Source organism: Dendropsophus ebraccatus, chromosome 4 (assembly GCF_027789765.1).
Source record: "Dendropsophus ebraccatus isolate aDenEbr1 chromosome 4, aDenEbr1.pat, whole genome shotgun sequence".
NCBI classification, from domain to species: Eukaryota; Metazoa; Chordata; class Amphibia; order Anura; family Hylidae; genus Dendropsophus; species Dendropsophus ebraccatus.
In genome coordinates this window covers 40,258,792-40,281,136 of record NC_091457.1, presented here as the reverse complement: position 1 = coordinate 40,281,136, position 22,345 = coordinate 40,258,792, and the positions used below count along the sequence as shown (strand labels likewise).

Sequence of the window (22,345 nt, the reverse complement as noted above, 5' to 3'; positions counted from 1 at the left end):
AGCCAGCCCTCCCCAGTAGTCTCATATAGTAGCCAGTCCTCCCCCATAGCCTCTTATATAGTAGCCAGCCCTCCCCCATAGTCTCTTATATAGTAGCCAGCCCTCCCCCCACAGTCTCTTATATAGTAGCCAGCCCTCCCCCATAGTCTCTTATATAGTAGCCAGCCTCCCATAGTCTCATATAGTAGCTAGCCCTCCCCTGTATTCTCATATAGTAGCCAGCCCTCCCCCATAGTTTCTTATATAGTAGCCAGCCCTCCCCCATAGTCTCTTATATAGTAGCCATCCCTCCCCCACAGTCTCTTATATAGTAGCCAGCCCTCCCCAGTAGTCTCATATAGTAGCCAACCCTCTCCCATAGTGTCTTATATAGTAGCCAGCCCTCCCCCATCGTCTCTTATATAGTAGCCAGCCTTCCCCCATAGTCTCTTATATAGAAGCCATCCCTCCCCAATATTCTACTATAGTAGCTAGGCCTCCCCTATAGTCTCTTATATAGTAGCCTTGGCGGGCCAGATGTAATTCAAACTCTGAATTGCCTGGCGGGCCAAAAATAATGGCACCGCAGGCCAGATTTGGCCCGCAGGCAAGAGTTTGACATGAGTGCCTTAGACCATTACTAATGGCCTCTATATCACTAATATTCTTGGATTTTCATGTTGTCAGTGCAATCTTTAAATCCCACCAAGGGTTTTCTATGGGGTTTAAGTCTGATGACTTTGACAGTCATTCTGGAATCTTCCACCACTTTTTTTTGAAACCATGCCTTACTGTACTTTACAGTATGCTATTGGAAGGTCCAATGACTTTAAAGCATCATCTTCCTCACATAAGGCATGACATTTTGATTACTAATATTGATTGAATCTATCTTGTCCTGCAGGTTTCCATTGTCAGAGGTACCAAAACTGTCTCAAACTATTACACAGCTACCACCATGCTTTACTGTAGGCAGGGTCTTTTTGCGAGTGCATATTTCATTCTCTTTGCTCCAGGAAATAACACTGATCCATAGGCCTAAAAAGTTCCACTCTTGTTTATAGGGTTTTCCCCCGCCTCCTCAGGAATCTGGTGGCAGCTAGTGTTAGCTACCTTTTCTTCCATGAGTTCTTGTAACGATGAACCTAAGAGCTCTATGGAACTGAGCAAAAGCTGAATTTTTATATTTTGAGTTTTGACTTTTGAGTCAGTGTTTGATTTTAAAATTAACAAAAAAAATTCTGTTCAGAATCAGTCTAATAATTGCTTTTAGTTTTGCTAATATGTATGTTATTTCAAAAAGTACATTTATAAAAGCACATATTGTAATGCATTTTTTTTTTTTTTACATTTTAGATTGTACCCCTCCCATGATTTTCTTTAACTGTTCTCGGGCACCAGAAGATGCTAAAGGAATTGAGTGTTTAAAGAGCTGTCAAAGTTTAAATGTAGACTGTGTGAGTATAAATCTGAAAGTTATTTTTTAAGACACAAATACAGGTGCAAGCAGATTTCTGCAATGATTACTAAAAAATGTGGTCTGATCCTAAGCTTGCCTCATGGAGAACACGAACAGTTAAATGGGCACTATCGTTATAATTTTTTAAAATCTAAATCAACTGCTGACTGATTGACATAGTGTACTGTTCTGTATATTATCTATGAGTACACCCAGATCCTTCTCTACCAGCAACTCTCCCCCTAGGGTATATGATGCATGTGGGTTATTAGTACCCAGGGGCATAACTTTACATTTATCCACATTGAACCTCATTTGCCAAGTGAACACCTAAACACTAAGTCATCCTGTAACATCTGCACATCTTTCATAGACTGTACTGCACTACAAAGCTTGGTGTCATCTGCAAAAAGAAAAACATTGCTGTTAATTCTATCCTCAATACCATTAATAAACAAGTTAAACAGAAGGGGGGCCATTATTGGACCTTGGGGTACACCACTTAAAACTGGGGAGCATTCAGAGTAGGAATCATTAACCACTACTCTCTAGTCATTGTCCTTAAAGGGGTTATCCAGCAAAAAGATTTTTTTTTCAAATCAACTGATATCAGAAAGTTATAAAGATTTGTTACTTACTTCTATTAAAAAATCTCAAGTCTTCCCATACTTATTAGCTACTATATGTCCTGCAGGAAATGTTGTTTTATTTTCAGTCTGACACAGTGCTCTCTGCTGACATCTCTGACTGAGACAGGAACTCTATCTCGGTTTTCTATTAATCCTCATAAAAAAAACCTTTCCTGCTCTGGGCAGTTCCTGTCTCAGCCAGAGATGTCAGCAGAGAGCACTGTGTCAGACTGAAAATAAAACGACATTTCCTGCAGGACATATAGCAGCTAATAAGTAGAGATGATCGAACAGCGCTGATGTTCAGGTTCATACGAATTCTAACCATCAGTATTTGACACCTGCAGTCTTCCCGTTCCGTGGGGAAGGTGGAGACAGCCCGAGTCCCGCCTGGATAACAGGAATACAGCCTGGGCCATAGGTTGTATTCCTGTTTTCCAGGCGGGACTTGGGCTGTCTCCACCTTCCCCGCGGAACGGGAAGACTGCGTTAGTCAAATACCGATGGTTCGAGTTTGTACGAACCTGAACATCAGCGCTGTTCAATCATCTCTACTAATAAGTATGGGATGGCTTGAGATTTAAGTATGGGAAGACTTAACATTTAAAGGGACAACCCTTTTAAGCCAGATTTTAATCCAGTTACAAACAAAACTTTCTAAACCCATAGATGTTTATTTATCTATCAGCTGCCCATAGGGGACAGTGTCTAATACTTTAGCAAAATCCAAGTACACTATGTCCACAGCCATTCCCCTACCTAGGCTTTTAAAGAGGCAGTTCCCCCCAAAAAAAATCCCCCCCGCCCCCCCCCCCAGACGCTGGCACGTATACTCACCGCAGCTGATCAGTATCCCGTAGCGCGGCTTCGTTACGGTCCCGCGGCCCCATTCAAATCCGGAACATGCTCACTTCAGCCTCTGCTGTGACCCCTCTTCCGTCTCCTGTGATTGTACGCCGGAACACACTTCAATGCATTCTCTATGGAAGTGCGTGACTTCCAGAGTTCAATCACAGGACACAGCAGAGGCTGATTTGAACGGCGCCGCGGGACCGGAACAAAGCCACACCATGGTACATTGATCAGTTGCGGTGAGTATATGTGCCAGCGCCTACCGGGAAGGGGGGCAATAATAATTTTTTATGAACTGGTTCTTTAATCACCTCTTCATAAAACCATATTAGATTGGTTTGACAACTTTTGTCCTTAGAAAAACCATCCTGTTTACCACTTATACTATTACCACCTATATATTCCTGTATAAACAGTTTTGAGAAGAAAATGTCCACAGCAAAGTCCAATCCCGTAAAAATGTAGATCTTTATTTCATTCCACAGATAAAATATAAATTCATTAGTAAAAACTGCAACGTGTTTTGACGTAACACACATCTTAATCCTGCATAAAATTTTCTTAAACAATAGTTTCTTATATACAGAAATCAAAGTAGATCTCTCAGCTTACCTGCTGCTCTAACCGGTGTAGCTTAATTATTGCTGTATGTAGTCCCTTACCGCTCTATAGTTACCTGGTGAAGACCTAGAGCCCTTTTGAAGATCGGCATTAATTTCGATTTACGCCAGTCCCTCAGCACAATACCAGCCACCAAAGAATTGCTAAATACTACGTACAGGGGTACAGAAATTACAGAGCTAAGTTCCCTAAGAACTCTGGAGTGTAATCCATCAAGTCGCCCTGGAGCTTTGCTTACATTCAGTTCACTTAATTTATCTTGAACCATATCTATAGTAAGCCAGTTAAGTGCATTACACATGTTAGCAGCAGTTGCCCCACCTAACTCAGCACTGTTCCCGCCCACCTTGCATCCATCCTCTTGTTTTGTATATATAGCACTTGGGGGATGCTGTTTTTGTATTGGGGTAACCCGAGCTCTGTGCACAGTGACGACCTCCCTCCTGGGGAGGTAAGACATCACTGTGCAGGAGCTCCAGGTCACCAGAAATGCCAAGTGGAAAGCCCCTCTCTGGCTGCTGCCCACCGGTATAGAGCAGGGATTCCTGTCATTATGACATAAATCCCTGCACCTGTAACCTTGGTGCCTAAACAGCTCAACAACTGTCAGCTGAACAATAGTTCAGTTGACAGTTATCTACCCTGATTTTGCTTGGATACTGAACATCGTTCCCCCCAAACAGAACTTCAGGGGAAAATGTGGATGGAATACTGGTTCGAACACCGAGGTGTATGGGAACCAAGGTAATTTTGTATTAACCATAAGGGACACAACTATATACAGTAAGTACAGTATGTTATATTCATATCACAGTGCTGCAATAAATATTAAAGGGAACCTGTCACCTGACAGGCTCCCGACCCCCCGCTACAGCCCCCTATACTCACCTGATCCCGCCGGGTCCCGCTTCTGGATCCGGTCGGGTCACGAGATCTCAGCTGCTGCAGCCCGGCGAGTGCGCTGAGAGATGAGTGCAACGCTCATAGAGAATGACGGAGCGCTGGACTCTCCGTAATTCTCTATGAGCCTTGGACTCATCTCTCAGGTGAGTATAGAGGGCTGTAGCGGGGGGTCGGGAGCCTGTCACCCCGGCACGGGGGGTGAAAGGTTCCCTTTAAGGTATACATTTCTTTTATAATTCTGATGTGGTACTATTGACCAAAGGCTTAAGGTAGTATATAGCAGTAATCACATAATATACTGTGCAAAAGCTTACATCTGTATTAGCGTATTTGTTGTACTATAGCCCAATAATATATGTTGTTTTATTTCACAGTACAGCGATGAGTGTGTGTCGGGTTGTATTTGTCCTGACAATATGTTGGCCGATGGCAAAGGGGGATGCGTGTTTGATGATAGCTGTACCTGTTTTTATAATGACAAGATATATGACCACAAAGCTAAAGCAAAGATCGGCTGCAATACGTGGTACGTAACTAGCAATTCATGACCTGATACACCCACTTAAAAGGGTTATCCAGTGGTGGAAAAACATAAACACTTTCTTCTACTGACAGCACCACTCTTGTCTCCAGTTTGGGTGGGGCTTTGCAAGTCAGTTCCATTGAAGTGAATGCACTTACAGTGAATTGCAAACGACACCTGAACTGCAGACAAGAGTGGTGCTGTTTATGGAAGAAAGTGGCCATGTTTTTCTAACGTTGGATAACCCCTTTAAGCTGGGTTCACACACTGTATACTTCAGGCAGTATTTGGTCCTCAAGTCAGGTCCTCATAGCAACCAAAACCAGGAGTGGATTGAAAACACAGAAAGGCTCTGTTCACACAATGTTGAAATTGAGTGGATGGCCGTCATATAACGGTAAATAACTGCCATTATTTCAATATAACAGCCGTTGTTTTAAAATAACAGCAAAAATTTGCCATTAAATGACGGCCATCCACTCAATTACAACATTATGTGAACATAGCCTTTCTGTGTTTTCAATCCACTCCTGGTTTTGGTTGCTATACAGCCTCACAAATACAGCCTCAAATATACATAGTGTGAACCCAGCCTTAAGCTGGATGTGAGAATTCATCATATGTAGGTCTTGAATAAAATGTTTTTAATTTATTAATTACTTATAGCATTTAAAATAGAATATGTTCCAGGACCACACTTGTTATGCAAATAATTCTTAAACCAATGCAAATTTTCCCATAAGAAATCAATGAAATGCAGACATATGGTTCTACACCCCAAAAATAATGATTTTTTATTCTAAATAACATGTAAAAGAAATGAAACAAACATTCAGAAACAATATCACAGCAATTGAATTTGGGTAAAAAAAAAACACCAAGTAATAGTCCAGGATTTCACTGCATAGTATTTGGTGTGTGTAAATAATAAAACGTAACTTTTACTGAATCACTTAAAATATATGGACCAATAATACACAAAATATTACAAGACAATATAAACTCACCCTGATCTGTCCCTTTCCCAAAACACAAGGCCATTGAAAAATAAAAAGACAAAAACAGTGTGAATAAAGGTCACATCACCCAACCAAGCGGTAGTTTGTGAGCCCCATTCACACCAATCTCACGCCTCTACATGTTTAGATACAACACAAAGAGTTCATCAGGAGGCTAAACTGAAAAACAAAAGTCCCTAGGGTCTGGATGGTAGCCCTAGTGGGGACCTGGCACCATAGAAGGAAGGCTGGAGATATGACATTTGGACAACTCCTATTAAAATAATCACAGATAGGTGGCTATAGTAATGCAATTCCACCAAGGGGTATCTCAATATAACAAATGATCACAGATAGATAACCCAAAATAATAAAACATAACTTTTAATACATTAATGCAAAATAATATCCCCAACAATAGCCAAAAGCTCATAGAGCCAACACATAAATATACAGACAAGTGAAAAAATATGTATCTGACAGTATAGTGTGATCCCTGGCACCAACTCAAACAAATCATAGAGTGCGTAGCTCAGAGTAACTCACTGTCATGTGTCAAATACGAAAGGGGTATTCAAGGCAAATTTTTCTCTCAGCCCACATGTGGGGAGCACCAGACCCTGTCGGTCCCTAATACGGTGCACCACCTACCCCTACTCGCTCAGGGAGTAGCGGAGTTATCGCCCTAAAAAGGACGGCCCCTGCCCCGTTCTACCCCTGTCATCTTCCCTACACTTAACCTGCCTAAGCTCCCGACACGTATTTCGTGGGTACTCATCAGGGGAGTCACGTTAGGTAAATGACACTACCATCGGGTATATGTGTCATAATAATACAATACAGTAGGGGCGTCCTGACAGTGGTCAGAGACGCATAACTCATGTGGCCCAACGGCCGATAGTCATCTGTAGCAGCAGCGTATGGCTCCTATTAAAGTTACAGAGCTATATTTTGCGTAATAAATTGCCCCTTGTTATGAAACTTTCATTTTAATATAAACATATAGAGGCACAAAAGAACATTTGACAGTTGAAATTAAAAAAGAAACCGCAAAAATACAATGTTTAGGGGCTGTTCATTTTTGCACAGTGCACAGTGATATTCAAAAAGTATGGAATAAATTGTTAGTGTCACCGTAGACAACAACATATTAAAAGTTTTGTTTGAGTGGATGAGGCGCAAGGTCCCTCCCTGTCTGTGCCCAACATCAGCACACAGAGCAGGGACTCCAAAGCAAAGACTAAACTGATGATGACAGCCTCTATCAACAGTGTAGGTTCAGTACTCACAGGAGGTTAAGGACCTGCAATGACCATGATCTCCCAGGTCCTTAACCCAAGAGGCAGTATAGCAGAAGAAGGAGTGCAGGGGAGCTGCTGAAGAACCTACTTCAGGGTAATGTAGGTGTTTGTTTGGGGAGTGATAGGGCAAGGAGAAGAAAGAATAGTTTCCACAGGTAGAAGAGGAGGTGAAGAAGGAAGCCATTGCTAATGTGTAAGGCTGGGGTCACACACAGTATATTTCAGTCAGAATTTGGTCAGTATTTTGCAACCAAAACCAGGAGAGGATTGAAAACACAGAAAGGATCTGTTCACACAATGTTGAAATTGAGTGGATGGCCGCCATTTAATGGCAAATATTTGCTGTTATTTTAAAACAACGGCTGTTTTATTGACATAATGGCAGTTATTTACTGTTATATGGCGGCCATCCACTCAATTTCAACATTGTGTGCACAGAGCCTTTCTGTGTTTTCAATCCACTCCTGGTTGAGGTTGCAAAAATACTGACCAAATACTGACTGAAATATACTGTGTGTTAACCCAACCTATATTTGTAAGTGTATATAAGTGTATCTGCTTGTGTGTATCTGTGCCTGTCTGTCTGCCTCTTTGTGTGCCTGGTGGTGCTGGTCTACAGGTGGGTCAGTATATATTAATGCAATGTGATATTGGTTTATACAGGTGGAGCAGTGAGTATTGGTGCAGTGTGGTGTTGGGTTATAAAGGTGAAGCAGTGTTTATTTATGCAGTGTGGGGTTATACAGATGGATCAGTACTCATGGGTGTAGTGTGATGTTGGGTCTTTATACAGTTTTTTTTTTTGTTTTTTTGCTGCACTGTGGTAGAGAAGGGTTATAAACGTGAAGCAGTGTGTATTTATGCAGTGTGGTTTTGGGTTATACAGATCCTTATACAGGTCTTCTTTTTTTTGCTGCACTGGTAGAGAAGTATCCGGAGCAGGTGTTGGTTTCCTGTAACAGACGCAGGTCCCAACCAGGGCTGGCCTTAGAATAGATGGCACCCTGTGCAAAACCTTTTTTGGAGCTTCCCCCCCCCCATATAAATACTTAGGCCCAATATGTGCCTTCAAATAATAGTCAGGCTCTGTGCCTCCATATAGTAGAAAAGCCCCCTCTGTACACCCCTATAGTTGGGCTCCCTTTGTACCTCCTATGACTCCATATAGTAGTTAGATTCTGCTGTGCCCTATACAGTAACTAGATGTCTTTGTGCCCCCGTATATTATTCAGGTCCCTTCTGTGCCCTAATAGAGCAGCAGTGCACTCATCTGTCCAACCATATAGTAGTATGCCCCCATTATAGTGGTTAGATCTTCTCTGTCTTCCCAATAGAGTGCCCCCCCTAAGTAAATAGTGGCCCCTATGTAGGCATCCCCCTTGCTGTTACATCCCCATAGGCTCCCCCCCTTATATCCCTATGTAGCCATCCTTGATAATAAAATGAAGAATAAACACACACAATAAATAGGCATTAATACCTGTCTTCCCTTCTTTGCAAGTGGTGCTTAAGTGGTGTCACTTGAGTGCCAGAACGCCCTGGAGAGAGCAACCATTTTTCACAGCAGGCAAAACACTACCTGCGTCCACAAGAGTAGTGGGCAGAGTGGGGAGACAATAGCTTCTCGCTCTGTCAGTCAGGAGGCACTGCATCATTTAACTGTGAGCGCTCATCAAAAGCCTCATACTTAAAGGGTCCGAGCAGGTCTTGCAACGCCACGAGTGAGTAGCACGGCAGTCAGCCGCGCTGTTCATTCAGCTAGTGCAGACGGCCAAGATGCCCCCCTAACTTGCCACGAATGAGGCGCCCTGATTCTGCCGGCTTTAGTAAATCTGGACAGGGAAATGGGGATGGGGGTTTATTTAAGACTGGCATAGGAGTACACCAGTCTTGATAAATGTCCCTCTATATGTTTAGAGAATTTGTGACCATATGATTTTTTGAGATTGGCTCTGACTGTTTAACACTACTTTTTCTCCAAGCACTTGTGATAACCGTAAATGGGATTGTGAGGATGAAACATCCATGGCTGAATGCTTGGTTTACGGAGATGGAAATTATATAACATTTGACAAAAGGCATTACCGATACAGTGGACAATGTGAATATACCTTAGTTCAGGTATGTCTTATCAGCAGTTGAGTTCTTTAGAATAATCTTTTATGTACGCTTACCTTCTATTAAAAAGAATGTGATGCCTCTTTAGGATCAGCACATGTAATGTTCTTTGCTGACTACACTAATTTGATTCCACACAGTATTGTAATAATGCATTAACAATAAGGCTATGTTCCCCTACAGGAAGTGGTGTATTCTTTAAACTCTGACGTGCTCTTTGTTGACTTCTCTGTCCATGTCGGGAACTGTGCAGAGTAGGATAGATTTTCTATGGGGATTGGAACAAATACACTACTTTCTGTAGGGCATATGGCAGCCAATAAGAGCTACAAAGAATCTGACCTGCTGATATGTTCCTATTGCACAGGAGATGGAGGAAGGTATGTCTCTTTCCTTTCTCCTCCTGCTGTTCTGGTGCAGTTAGTAGTCTGCTCCACGGTCCGGTAAGACCATTAGAAACACTGGGGAACCCGTTAGGCGCACTGCCTGCCCTCATAGCGCTGATCTGCCCCCAGCTGGCCCGCTCCTCTCTATAATCAATGAGCGGGCCAGATCGGCGCTATGGGGGCAGGCAGAACTCCTAACAGGTGTTCCAGTGCTTCTGACAGTCTTACCGGACTGTAGAGCACACTACTAACTGCACCAAAACAGCGCAGAGGAGGAAGGTAAGAGACATACTGCAATGTGGCATGCGCAATAGGGACATATCAGCAAGTCTAATCTGCTGATAGTTCTTTAATAGACATCCTTCACTTTCTTTACTTTAGTTATATTGATTTTTTTTTTTACATAAAATTTTTAATATGGTCCTCATGAAGTCATGAAATATTTTTCTCTTTTTATTTTGCTGTCTCATGTATAGGAGCTCAAGGTAGAGGGAAAACAATCCTCTGTCATGTTATTAGTGACCATCAGAGATAAATGGGCCTGCTACAACACAAAGTCTCTGTTATCTTTAGGGGCACTTGGTGATCCTGTGATCACCAGATACCGTAGATACAGTGGCATTGCCGTTTTTCACTACATAGCATTCTTTGGCCATGTTCACACACTGTCTTTTTTAGTAAAATAACTGCAATTATTTGATACTCAAAATAACATCGGTTATTTTCAGTCTGTATTGTTTTCTACTGAAGTCTATTGAAACAATGGCCATTAGGTCACACAATGCATAGAATAACGGCCGTTGTTTGCAGCGGCTGTCAAATTAATGCTTAGGACATTACACATGACAGACATACAACAAAGTCAGCTGTAATGTGTCATGGAAGAAAGAAACTTGTTCACACAGTCTTTTTTTATGAAACTAAGCGACCGTTGTTTTATACTCCAAATAATGGCTGTTTTCAGTCTTCAATGATTTTCTTTGAAGTTTATGGAAACAACGGCCGCTAGTTCAAACAATGCAATAAATAACACTTTTTTAAGCAAACAGCAGCTGTTATTTTACTTTGTTCACACATAGATTTTTTTCACCGTCCTTTTACCGTCTTTTCAATTAAATTCAATGGACCTTTTAAAATCAGCCCCATCCAAGATGGTCATCATCAACCTGAACTAGAATAATTTATCGACGTATGATACTCAAAGCAATGACTATGTTCACACATATTATTTCACGCATTTCTTCTGTTTTTTTTTTTTAACTAAAGTCAGGAGTGGAACTGACAATGAAAAATTATAATGAAAAGATTTGCACAATTTCTTTCTTCTCAATCCACTCCTGGTTTTGGTTGAAAAAAAGACTGACCAAAAGACTGATGGAAAAACTATATGTGAACATAGCCGTAACAGAGTCTTTATCAAACAATACAGTTGTTAATATTGGAATTATTATGAGAATATGCTTTTTGTTTTCATTGTTTACTGTTCACATTGTGATTATTTCAATTTATAATTTCAGGATTTCTGTGGCAATAGTATGAAGAATGGAACATTTCGCATTATTTCTGAGAACACCAAATGCAGTGATACTGGTTCAACTTGTTCAAAGAACATCAAAGTGTATCTAGATGTAAGTTGGCAGTGAGAAGCTTAGAAAAAAAGCAGCAGACGGGTTAACATTTGTCTCACACAGCCTCCTCCTGCTGCCCCTGTCCTGGAGGGAGATCTGCTTCCTCCGACCCCCCTTCAGCCCCCACTCCCCGAGCCACGCGAGTGATCACATGGCTCCGGGGGGATTACCATAGCAACCTAGATGCTCCCCAATGCGTCTGGGCTGCTATAGTATATACCGATCAGGCCCCTGCACTGAGGCTGGGGTCTGATCGTGTGAATGAGCTGTCAGTGTACTGACAGCTCATTCACTTTATAATATATTACAGCACTGATCATTGTTGTTCAGTCTACCCTTCATTTGTCTCCTAAAGGTCGGGTTCACACTACGTAAAAAACACGTCCGTATTTCATAAAATAATGGCAGTTTTTGTGCAAATACAGCCGTTGTTATGTAATGCGGCCGTGTTTTTTACGTAGTGTGAACATAGCCAAACTCTGTATAATGTTCTTAAATCAGAAATTGTTGCAGCCAGGGTAAGGGTTGTGCAGCCTATAATAACTTTTGTGAAAACTGCCTCCCGAGCTGCTCCTCACCAGCAACTACGGCTGACAGCATTTTTTTTTTTTTATTTCTTTTTAACCCCTTCCCACACGAGGACGTAACTGTACGTCCTTGCACGGGTGGGGGAGTTCAGAGCGGAGCCGTGCGGCGACCCCGCTCTGAACCGCCACGGTCCCAGGTGCGGCATGTAGCCCGGGAAACGCGGCTATTAGCGAGCACAGTCTGATCGCCATGCCCACTAATTAAGTCTTCAGATGCAGCTGTCAAAGTTGACAGCTGCACCTGAAGACTTACTTCAGCTGTTTCCTGGTGGTCTAGTGGGGCGATCGCCCCCCGTGACGGAGGAGCGATCTCCGCGCCTGGTGCCGTCCGGGCATTCTATGGCTTTTGACTGCATTTATCTCTATGAGAGATCAGTGGAGTTAATAAAAAAGTCCCCCAGTTACTGGACAGGGAAAAAAAAAAGGTTTTTTTAATAAATAAAAAATCTCATCCTGTAATAAAAGTTTAAACCACCCCCCTTTTCCAATTTTATAATTAACCTCTTCCTTCCCGGGTTTATTTTTGTTTTTGCCTCCTCATGTTTAAAAGGCCCTAGAACTAGCATTTTATCACCTACAGACCCACCTGACCCCTTCTGTGGGAAGGGATTAACCCTTATTCTCGCAACTTATGGGGTTTCAGGGTACACGGCTATTGAAACCGCAGCAGTGTGAACAGGTGATGACGTGGATAACGGATAATGTGTCCAGTAACTTATCCACCACCCAGGGTACCCATGCTTAATCCTTAGCTGTTGAGCGTGTATGGCCTAAAGAGGAGGAATTGGTGGAGGAGGAGGAAATTGAGAGTCAGCCTATTGAGGAGAGGTAATTCTTGTGTGTCGGGACCCTGGCGCACATGTCTGACTTCATGTTAAGCTGTCTTTGCCGTGACCCTCGGTTAATTTTTTTTTTACAACACCAATTACTGGCTGTTCACCCTCCCTCAGTACAAGCAGAACTTTACTACTCTCATTCCTGCAGAGGAACGGCGTATGAGAGTGAATCGATATCAACAGGCTCTGGTGCAGAAGCTGAAAGGCTGCCTCATCTACCTTGTTTCTTACCGCCATGCTGTGTCAGGCCTAATTTTTGGGAGGTTGAAAGCCTGCATCATCTACCTTGTTCACTGAGCTCTCACCGCCATGCTGTCAGGCATAATTTTTGGGAGGTTCCACGCCTGCCTGATCTAAAGGCCGGTAAAGGCCACTTTATCGGCTGTTTTTTAATCTTCGATTTCAAATTTCAAATTAAAATCGACTTCAATTCAGGTGCTATTTTGCACGGCTGTCAGGTCATCTATTGTATCTCCAAGATACACGCCACAGCTAAAAGGAACAGGCAGTGATAATGGTGGATCCTAATTTAGGATCCTTGTGTCGCCTATTTCGAACCATATAATTGGTAGATGTAAACTTGCAGGTGTCCTCTGCCTTCTTTTCATTTTAACAAGGGAGAAAAGAAGAAAAAAGCGGGCACCGGCGCCTCGTGTGATACCTCAATACACCAAGGATAAGGATTATGTGAGAAGGTGCTCACCTGGACGCCACTTGGGCTTTGTGCATATCACCCCTCAACAGGGTATAAATCCGAATCCAGGGTCTTGTTAGGTAACGGTTCACTGTATAGGGGCCTACTACCTCTAGGGACTGCTAAGCTGACTGTACCAAAAACACAGGATACTCCCAAAGTAATGGGGCCCGTGAAGGAAATAAGCGAATAAATTAAAAAAGAAATTAAGGTACTCACGGTTCAGCGCTGTCCACATAGAGAAGTGGCCGAAAGCTTTAAATAAATGAATTTAATAAAAAAAGTGGCTTTCGGCCACTTCTCTGTGTGGACAGCGCTGACCCAGAGTACCTTAATTTCTTTTTTCATTTATTCAGTCTTTTCATTTTGTAGCTGTTTCAAAGGCAGAAGTCAGCAGCTCGGTAAAGGCCACTTTATCGGCTGTTTTTTAAATCTTTCATTTTAAAAATTTCATTTTTCAAATCAAATCGACTTCAATCCAAGTGCTATTTTGCAGGGCTGTCAAGTCATCTATTGTATCTTCAAGATGCACGCCACAGCTAAAAGGAACAGACAGTGAAAATGGTGGGAAAAGTCCACCCACTACTATTGCACTTGCTCTCTCTTAGATTCTCTTTAAAGGATTTGGGCTGGGTTCACACTACGTATATTTCAGTCAGTATTGTGGTCCTCATATTGCAACCAAAACAGGAGTGGATTGAAAACACAGAAAGGATCTGTTCACACGATGTTGAAATTGAGTGGATGGCCGCCATTTAATGGCAAATATTTGCTGTTATTTTAGAACAACGGCTGTTATATTGAAATAATGGCAGTTATTAATTGTTATATGGCGGCCATCCACTCAATTTCAACATTGTGTGAACAGATCCTTTCTGTGTTTTTATTCCACTCCTGGTTTTGGTTGCAATACTGACTGAAATATACTGACTGAAATATACGTAGTGTGAACATAGCCTTAAAGTGTATTTATTCAGATTCCTGTCCTCTTAAGAAGACTATATTGTTATTTCTTTGTCCCTACCTCCAATGATTTTGCCTCTCATGCACAACTGCATGAGGATGTGAGGCTAAATCTAGCCATGATCCGGCTACTTTTATTGGATGATTGTATTGTCTGTTTCATACCATGTTATTGCTGGATACAAACTTGAATAAATAAATAAAAAAATCAAACTTCAAACTCAAAATTTAAACTAATTTGAATTCAAACTAAAATTTTAATTCAAACTCAAAATCAAATTATAATTCAAATTTCAAAAATATATATATATATTTTTTTTAATTCGTTCGCCAGAACAGAAGCGGTGGGAAGAAGTGGTGAGTGACATGATACTGGGAAAATTACCCCAACTGCTAAAGTAGTCAGGAGGTGTCATGCCCCAGCCCTGGTCAGTCTAGTAAATTAAAAAGACAAGTTATTAACCCCTTAAGGTCAAAGCCAATTTTCATTTTTGCACTTTTGCTTTTTCCACTTTATGTTTAAAAGGCCATAGTGCTTGAATTTTTTCACCTAGACACCCACATGAGCCTTCATTTTTTGTGAAACCAATTGTACTTTGCAATGACAGGCATTATTTTTCCATAACATTTGCTGCGAAACCGGAAAAAAATCATTTGCACTGTCAAAATGAAAAAAAAAACTTGACTTGTTATGCATGTTCCTCAAGTCGTTACGATTACAACGATATTTAACATGTATAACTTTTATATTATCTGATGGCTTGTAAAAAATTCAAACCATTGTTAACAAATATATGTTCCTTAACCCCTTAGCGACCCATGACAAATCTGATACGTCATCGCGCCGCGGGGGGTGTTCAGAGCGGGGCTGATCCCGGCTGACACGTGCAGCCGGGCAGTGCCTCTGTTAGCCGGCACGGGTCCCGTTGCCGCGCCGGCTAATTAAGCACTTCAATGCAGCTGTCAAACCTGACAGCTGCATTGAAGTGCTTTATGCACAACATCCCTGGTGTCTAGTGGGTCGGATCTCCCCCCCGCGATGCGATCGCGGGGGGGGGGGAGATCCGTTCTTCTGCCCGTGCCGGGCCTCAGCGTTGGAATGACGCTGATCCCGGCTCGGCAATAGATTGCTATGGCCTGCAGCAGGCCATAGTAATCTATGACCGATCTGATGGATCTTTGCTGTGTATATACACAGCATTGATCTCTATGAGAGATCAGTGCTATGTATATACAAGCCCCCCAGGGGGGCTTCTAGTCCATTTAAAAAAAAAAGTAAAAAAGTGTTTTTATTAATAAAAAATCCCCTCCCCTAATAAAAGTCCAAATCACCTCCCTTTTCCCATTTTATAAATATAAATTAATAAATAAATAAATAAACATATTTAGTATCGCCGCGCGCGTAATCGCCCGAACTATTAATTAATCACATTCCTGATCTCGCACGGTAAACGGCGTCAGCGCAAAAAAATTCCAAAGTGCAAAATTGCGCATTTTTGGTCACATCAAATCCAGAAAAAATTTTATAAAAAACTATCAAAAAGTCGTATATGCGCAATCAAGGTACCGATAGAAAGAACGCTTCATGGCGCAAAAACTGACACCTCACACAGCCCCATAGACCAAAGGATAAAAGCGCTATAAGCCTGGGAATGGAGCGATTTTAAGGAACGTGTATTTGTTAAAAATGGTTTGAATTTTTTACAGGCCATCAGATACAATATAAGTTATACATGTTATATATCATAGTAATCGTAACGACTTGAGGAACATGCATAACAAGTCAGTTTTACCATAGGACGGACGGCGTAAATGCAAAACTCTCCGAAATCAAAACAAATTAATTTTTTTTTCAATTTGACAGCGCAAATGATTTTTTTCCGGTTTCGCAGCATATGTTATGGAAAAATAATGCCTGTCATTGCAAAGTACAATTGGTTTCGCAAAAAATAAGCGCTCATATACGTCTCTAGGTGAAAAAATGCAAGCGCTATGGACTTTTAAACTTAAAATGGAATAAGCAAAAGCGCAAAAACGAAAATAGGCTTTGACCTTAAGGGGTTAAAATGGTTCTATTACCAGGCTTATAACGCTTTTATCCTTTGGTCTATGGGGCTGTGTGAGGTGTCAGTTTTTGTGCCATGACATGTATTTTCTATCGGTACCTTGATTGCACATATGTGACTTTTTGATCACTTTTTATTAATTTTTTTCTGTTCGGGCGATTAAGCGCGCGGCGATACTAAATATGTTTATTTGTTTATTTATATTTATAAAATGGGAAAAGGGGGGTGATTTGGACTTTTAACCCCTTAAGGACAGAGCCTGAAATGGCCTTAAGGACAGAGACAAATTTTATGAATATGACCTGTGTCACTTTAGTCATTAATAACTTCGGGATGCTTTTACCTATCCGGCTGATTCTGAGATTGTTTTCTCGTGACATATTGTACTTCACATTTCTGGTAAAATGGAGTCGATACTCATAACGAATCTTTATGAAAAACACCAAAATAACGTGAAAAATTGTGAAAAAATGCATTTTTCCAACTTTGAAACCTTCCTGCTTATACAGAAAATGGTTATGCCACATAAATTATATATTAAATAGCATAAGCAACATGTCTACTTTATGGTGGCAGCATTTATTAAACTATATTTCATTTTTTTTAGACAATAGAAAGCTTAAATCATGAGCAGCAATTTTCCAAATTTTCTGTAAAATTTCAAAATCAGATATTTTCAGGGACCTGTTCAGGTTGAAAGTGTATTTGAGGGGCCTGTATGTTAGAAAGCCCCACAAAGCACCGCATTTCAGAAACTGCACCCCCCAAACTCTGCAAAAGCACATCCAGAAAGTGTTTTAACCCTTTAGGGGAGTCACAGAAATAAAAGCCAAGTGTGTAAGAAATTTGAAAATTTTTATTTTCTGTGCAGAGATTTTATTGTAATCCAATATCTTTCATAATGATAAACCTATTACCAGAGGAATGCACCCCAATATTGATTGCCCCATTTCTGCAGTTTATAGAAATACCCCATATGTGGCCGTATTGCGCTATTTGATGCAACCACAAGCCTCAGATATAAAGGAGCACCCAGTGAATTTCAACGCCTCCGTTATATTTGGTTATTTTTGACCGTACCACTTCAGGTTGGCAGAGGCTCTGGGGTGCCAAAACATTAAAAACACCCCTAAAGGGACACCACTTAGAAAACTGCACCCCTCAAGGAATGTAACAAGGGGTGCGGTGAGCATTTGGACACCAAAGGGGCTTCACAGATTTTCAGAACAATGTGGTGTAAAAAAGGAAAAATTCTATTTTTTACACTAAAATGTTGTTCTAGCCTTCATTTTTCATTTTTACAAGGGGATAAAAGAAAAAAAAAACACCAAACGTGTAGCGCAGTTTCTCCCGAGTACAGAAATACCCCACATGTGGACATAAAGTGCCAAGCGGGCGCAGGACGAGCCTCCAAAGGGAAGGAGCGCCAATTGTCCTTTGCAAGCTGGATTTTACTGGAATGGATTTCAAGGGTCATGTCGCATTTACAGACCCCTCGTGCTGCCAAGACACTGGAAACCCCCCACAAGTGACCCCATTTTGGAAACTACACCCCTCAAGGAATCTAACAAGGGGTGCAGTGAGCATATGGACCCCACTGGTGACGGGCACAAATGTGGAACAATGTGACGTGAAAGGGAAAATTTTCATTTTTTTCACTTTCTCGGCATCAAGGGGTCCATATCCTGACTGGACCCCTTGATAGATTCCTTGAGGGGTGTAGTTTCCAGAATGGGGTCACTTGTGGGGGGTTTCCAGTGTTTTGGCAGCACGAGGGCTCTGTAAATGCGACATGGCGTTCATCATCCATTCTGGCCAAATCCAGCCTCCAAAATCCAAATGGCGCTCCTTCCCTTCGGAGGCTTGCCCTGCACCCACACGGCGCTTTATGTCCACATGTGGGGTATTTACGGACTCAGGGGGAATTGCTCTACACATTTTGTGTGTTTTTTTCTCTTTTAACCCCTTGTGAAAATGAAAAATTTAAGGCTAAACCAACATTATAGTGTAAAAAATGTAATATTTAATTTTCACGCCATATTGTTCCACATTTGTGCCCGTCACCAGTGGGGTCCATATGCTCACTACACCCCTTGTTACATTCCCTGAGGGGTGTAGTTTTCATAATGGAGTCAATTGTGGGGGGGTTCAACTGTCTTGGCAACACAGGGGCCTTTTAAATGCAACAAGGCCCTTGGAATCCATTCCAGCCAAATCCACCCTTCAAAAAACAAATGGCGCTCCTTCCCTTTGGAGGCTTACCCTGCACCCATATGGCGCTTTATGTCCACATGTCGGGTATTTCCATACTCAGGGGAAATTGCGCTACACATTTAGTGTTTTTTTTTTATCTTTTAACCCCTTGTGAAAATGAAAAAATCAAGACAAGATCAATGATTTAGTGTAAAAATTAAACATTTTTTACACTAAATGTTGGTCTAGCCTTGATTTTTTTCCTTTTCCACAAGGGGTTAAAAAAGAAAGTGAACACAAAACATGTAGGGTGAGTACGAAAATACCCCACATGTGGACATAATGTGCCATATTGGCACAGGGCAAGCCACCAAAGGGACAGAGCGCCATTTAGAGGCTGGAATGGAGGATGGAGGCCATGTCGCATTTACAAAGCTGCTGTGCTGCCAGAACAGTAGAAATTCCCCACAAGTGACCCCATTAAGGAAACTACACCCCATAAGGAATCCAACAAGGGGTGCAGTGAGCATATGGACCCCACTGGTGATGGGCACTTACGTAGAACATGTGCCGAGAAAATAAAAAATAATTTTTTTTTCATTTTCACGTCCCAAATGTGGCCGTCACAAGGGGGCCATATCCCCGCTGCCCCCCTTGTTAGATTCCTTATGGGGTGTAGTTTCCAGAATGGGGTCACTTGTGGGGGGTCTCTACTGTCCTGGCCGCACAGAGGCTTTGTAATTGCATCATGGCATCCTCTAATAGGAATGGCAGCCATACCTACTTAGCTGGGGAAAAGGGACAATTCTAATTTATTTGGGGGTATTAGGCCAATTATTAGTTTATAAGGTTGGAAATGACAGGTGTCCATCAAATTCAACCTGTGTTGATCCAGAGGAAGGCAAAAAACCCTCGTGAGGCAGACGACAGTAGCCTCATCACTGGGGAAAAATTCCTTCCCGACTCCATAATGGCGATCAGAATAATCCCTGGATCAACGTGACCCCTGAAATAGGAATAATGGACAGAATTTAGATAATGTAGAACTCCAATGACGTGTGGTGCGCCTTGGAGCGATCCAGTATGCAGAGGCCGGGGTGATCAGCACAGGCGTTACACTGGAAAATGGTGTCCTTCCTGATCCCCCTGTTACGCCACACTCTGTACTTCTTCTGGGGTCTCCTGTTTTCCAGTGTGGGGGACGTCACCTGGAAAATGTTGTCCTGGTGCGATCCGGGGTCCTTCATATCCAGAAGCGCTGGGTCCGCTCCATGGCTGCTAAATATTAGGGCTTTTTTACGGCTTCTGATATTTTTGGATTGTGCCGCAAGCTACAGTAGCTCGGGCAGCGAGGGACCAGAAGAGGGGGGCGCTAGTATAAATGTTATCCCCGTACGGGTGGTGACCTTTATCCAGCAGTGGAAAGATCAGTTCCTGGACGATCTTCCCACTAACTCCGAGGATGGGGGGGGAGGGGGCATCTGGCGGAAGGATTCGGGTGTCCCTTCCTTCATACACTGTAATGGTACATGTACACTGCGGAATGGCGAAGGATAACCCTTTGTGCATTCCGCAGCTGGCACCCGCCGGCGGACTGATGCAGGCATGCGTCTCCGCTCGTGTCACACTCCATTCTATGCACGGGCGGATTCCGCCCTCTGTCCAAAGAATGAACGTGTTCATTCTTTGGACGGACAACGGAATCCGCCCGTGCATAGAATAGAGTCTATGACACGGGCGGAGACGCGCGCCTGCATCAGTCCGCCGGCGGGTGCCAGCTGCGGAATGCACAAAGGGTTATCCTTCGCCATTCCGCAGTGTGCACGTACTCTAAGGCTGGGTTCACACACTGTATACTTCAGGCAGTATTTGGTCCTCAAGTCAGGTCCTCATAGCAACCAAAACCAGGAGTGGATTGAAAACACAGAAAGGCTCTGTTCACACAATGTTGAAATTGAGTGGATGGCCGTCATATAACGGTAAATAACTGCCATCATTTCAATATAACAGCCGTTGTTTTAAAATAACAGCAAAAATTTGCCATTAAATGACGGCCATCCACTCAATTACAACATTATGTGAACATAGCCTTTCTGTGTTTTCAATCCACTCCTGGTTTTGGTTGCTATACAGCCTCACAAATACAGCCTCAAATATACATAGTGTGAACCCAGCCTGTCAATCTGTAAGTGTACCCTGAGGTACTGTCACAGAGTTTGTAGAATTTCACGCCATACCGTGATCTCTTATTGGGACGGTACTGGCGGAAAAGACGTGTCTGGGGGGCAGCGTACGCTACGCTACCCCCAGACACGTCACTTGATGATGATGATGATGATGAGGATGAATGGAGGAAAGAAGGATCCCCCCCATTCATTCTCACTGGCTGTTTCGGTGTTGGAGGCAATAATAGCATATGCGTCCGACGCCGAAAACACCCTGGGGGCCATCTTTATACGGGGACTAGTATATGGGGTATGTAAATGTTCAGTGCAAAACTTTATTTCATGTAGTGTAGTGTAATGTAGTGTTTTTTAAGTTCTTTTGACAGTAAGAAAATAATATCCCTACGCCAAGAAAGGAGCTGCTGATAAATGTCGCACTTACGTGCGGCACTTATCAGCAGACAGTGGCGGTAGGATATAGGGGGGAAAAACGCTCCTACGCCAAAAAGGAGGAGTTGCTGATCAGTGGCGCACTTACGTGCGATGCTGATCAGTACTCAGCGGCGTTAGGGCGCAAAAAAAGTAAAAAGAAAAAAATTGGGGGGAAAAAAAATATATATCTTCTTAACCCAAAGCAACTGATCAGTGAATGATATTCACTGATCAGCCGCTAGGGGGCAGTAGAGAGAAGATTGCCGGAGATTACCGAGGCCCGCCGAAAACGAAGACCCGAGTGTTTCCGAAGATTTCCGACGCTGGACGAACGAACCCGGAAGCGACGCGAAGAAGACACGAGGACGGCGCGGACCGCAGATCTTCGCTCCGGACGGCCAGATCAGGTGAGTATGGTACACCTGCACCACACACACGTGTACTGCACCTCTCAGCTACCTAGCTGGGGGGTGCAGAACCCGGCAAAACTGTTTTTTACAGTATGATCGCCGTGATGGGCCGGCCGGTACTGGCATCGTGGGGGTGGCATCGGCGCAATCTTTGTTGGGGACACTAATGGCGATTGGTGCTATCTCGGACAGCACCAATCACCATTGCTTTCCGGGCCACCGGGTCACCGATGACCCGGAAAGCTGTTTTCAGCTGCTATATGCTGATCTGTATTGATCAGCATATAGCAGCGATCGTCGGCACGGGAGGGGTTAATCACCCCCCGTGACGACGAGCAGAGATGGCCTGCTATACATTATAGCAGGCCATCTTCCCCAACCGCTGTGTGTGAACACACAGCGATCGGGGAAACATCGGGCGTATCTATACGCCCGTTTGCGTTAAAGCCCACCCTGCGGGGGCGTATAGGTACGCCCGATGTCGTTAAGGGGTTAATAGGGGAGGGGATTATTTATTAATAAAAAACCATTTTTACTTTTATTTTTACTTTAACTAGAAGTCCCCCTGGGGGACTTGTATATACACAGCACTGATCTCTCAT

General features: G+C 42.8%; 1 protein-coding gene across 1 annotated transcript in view; it reads left to right on the top strand.

Annotated features, from left to right (window-relative positions):
* The window catches only part of LOC138789265 (mucin-2-like), a 71,050-nt gene that overhangs the window by 27,011 nt on the left and 21,694 nt on the right, over positions 1–22,345 (top strand). Inside the window, exons 11-14 of the mRNA XM_069967869.1 lie at positions 1,336–1,436; positions 4,818–4,969; positions 9,248–9,386; positions 11,287–11,397. Of these exons, the coding sequence (XP_069823970.1) occupies positions 1,336–1,436; positions 4,818–4,969; positions 9,248–9,386; positions 11,287–11,397 (503 nt within the window). The remainder of the gene's footprint in view (positions 1–1,335; positions 1,437–4,817; positions 4,970–9,247; positions 9,387–11,286; positions 11,398–22,345) is intronic.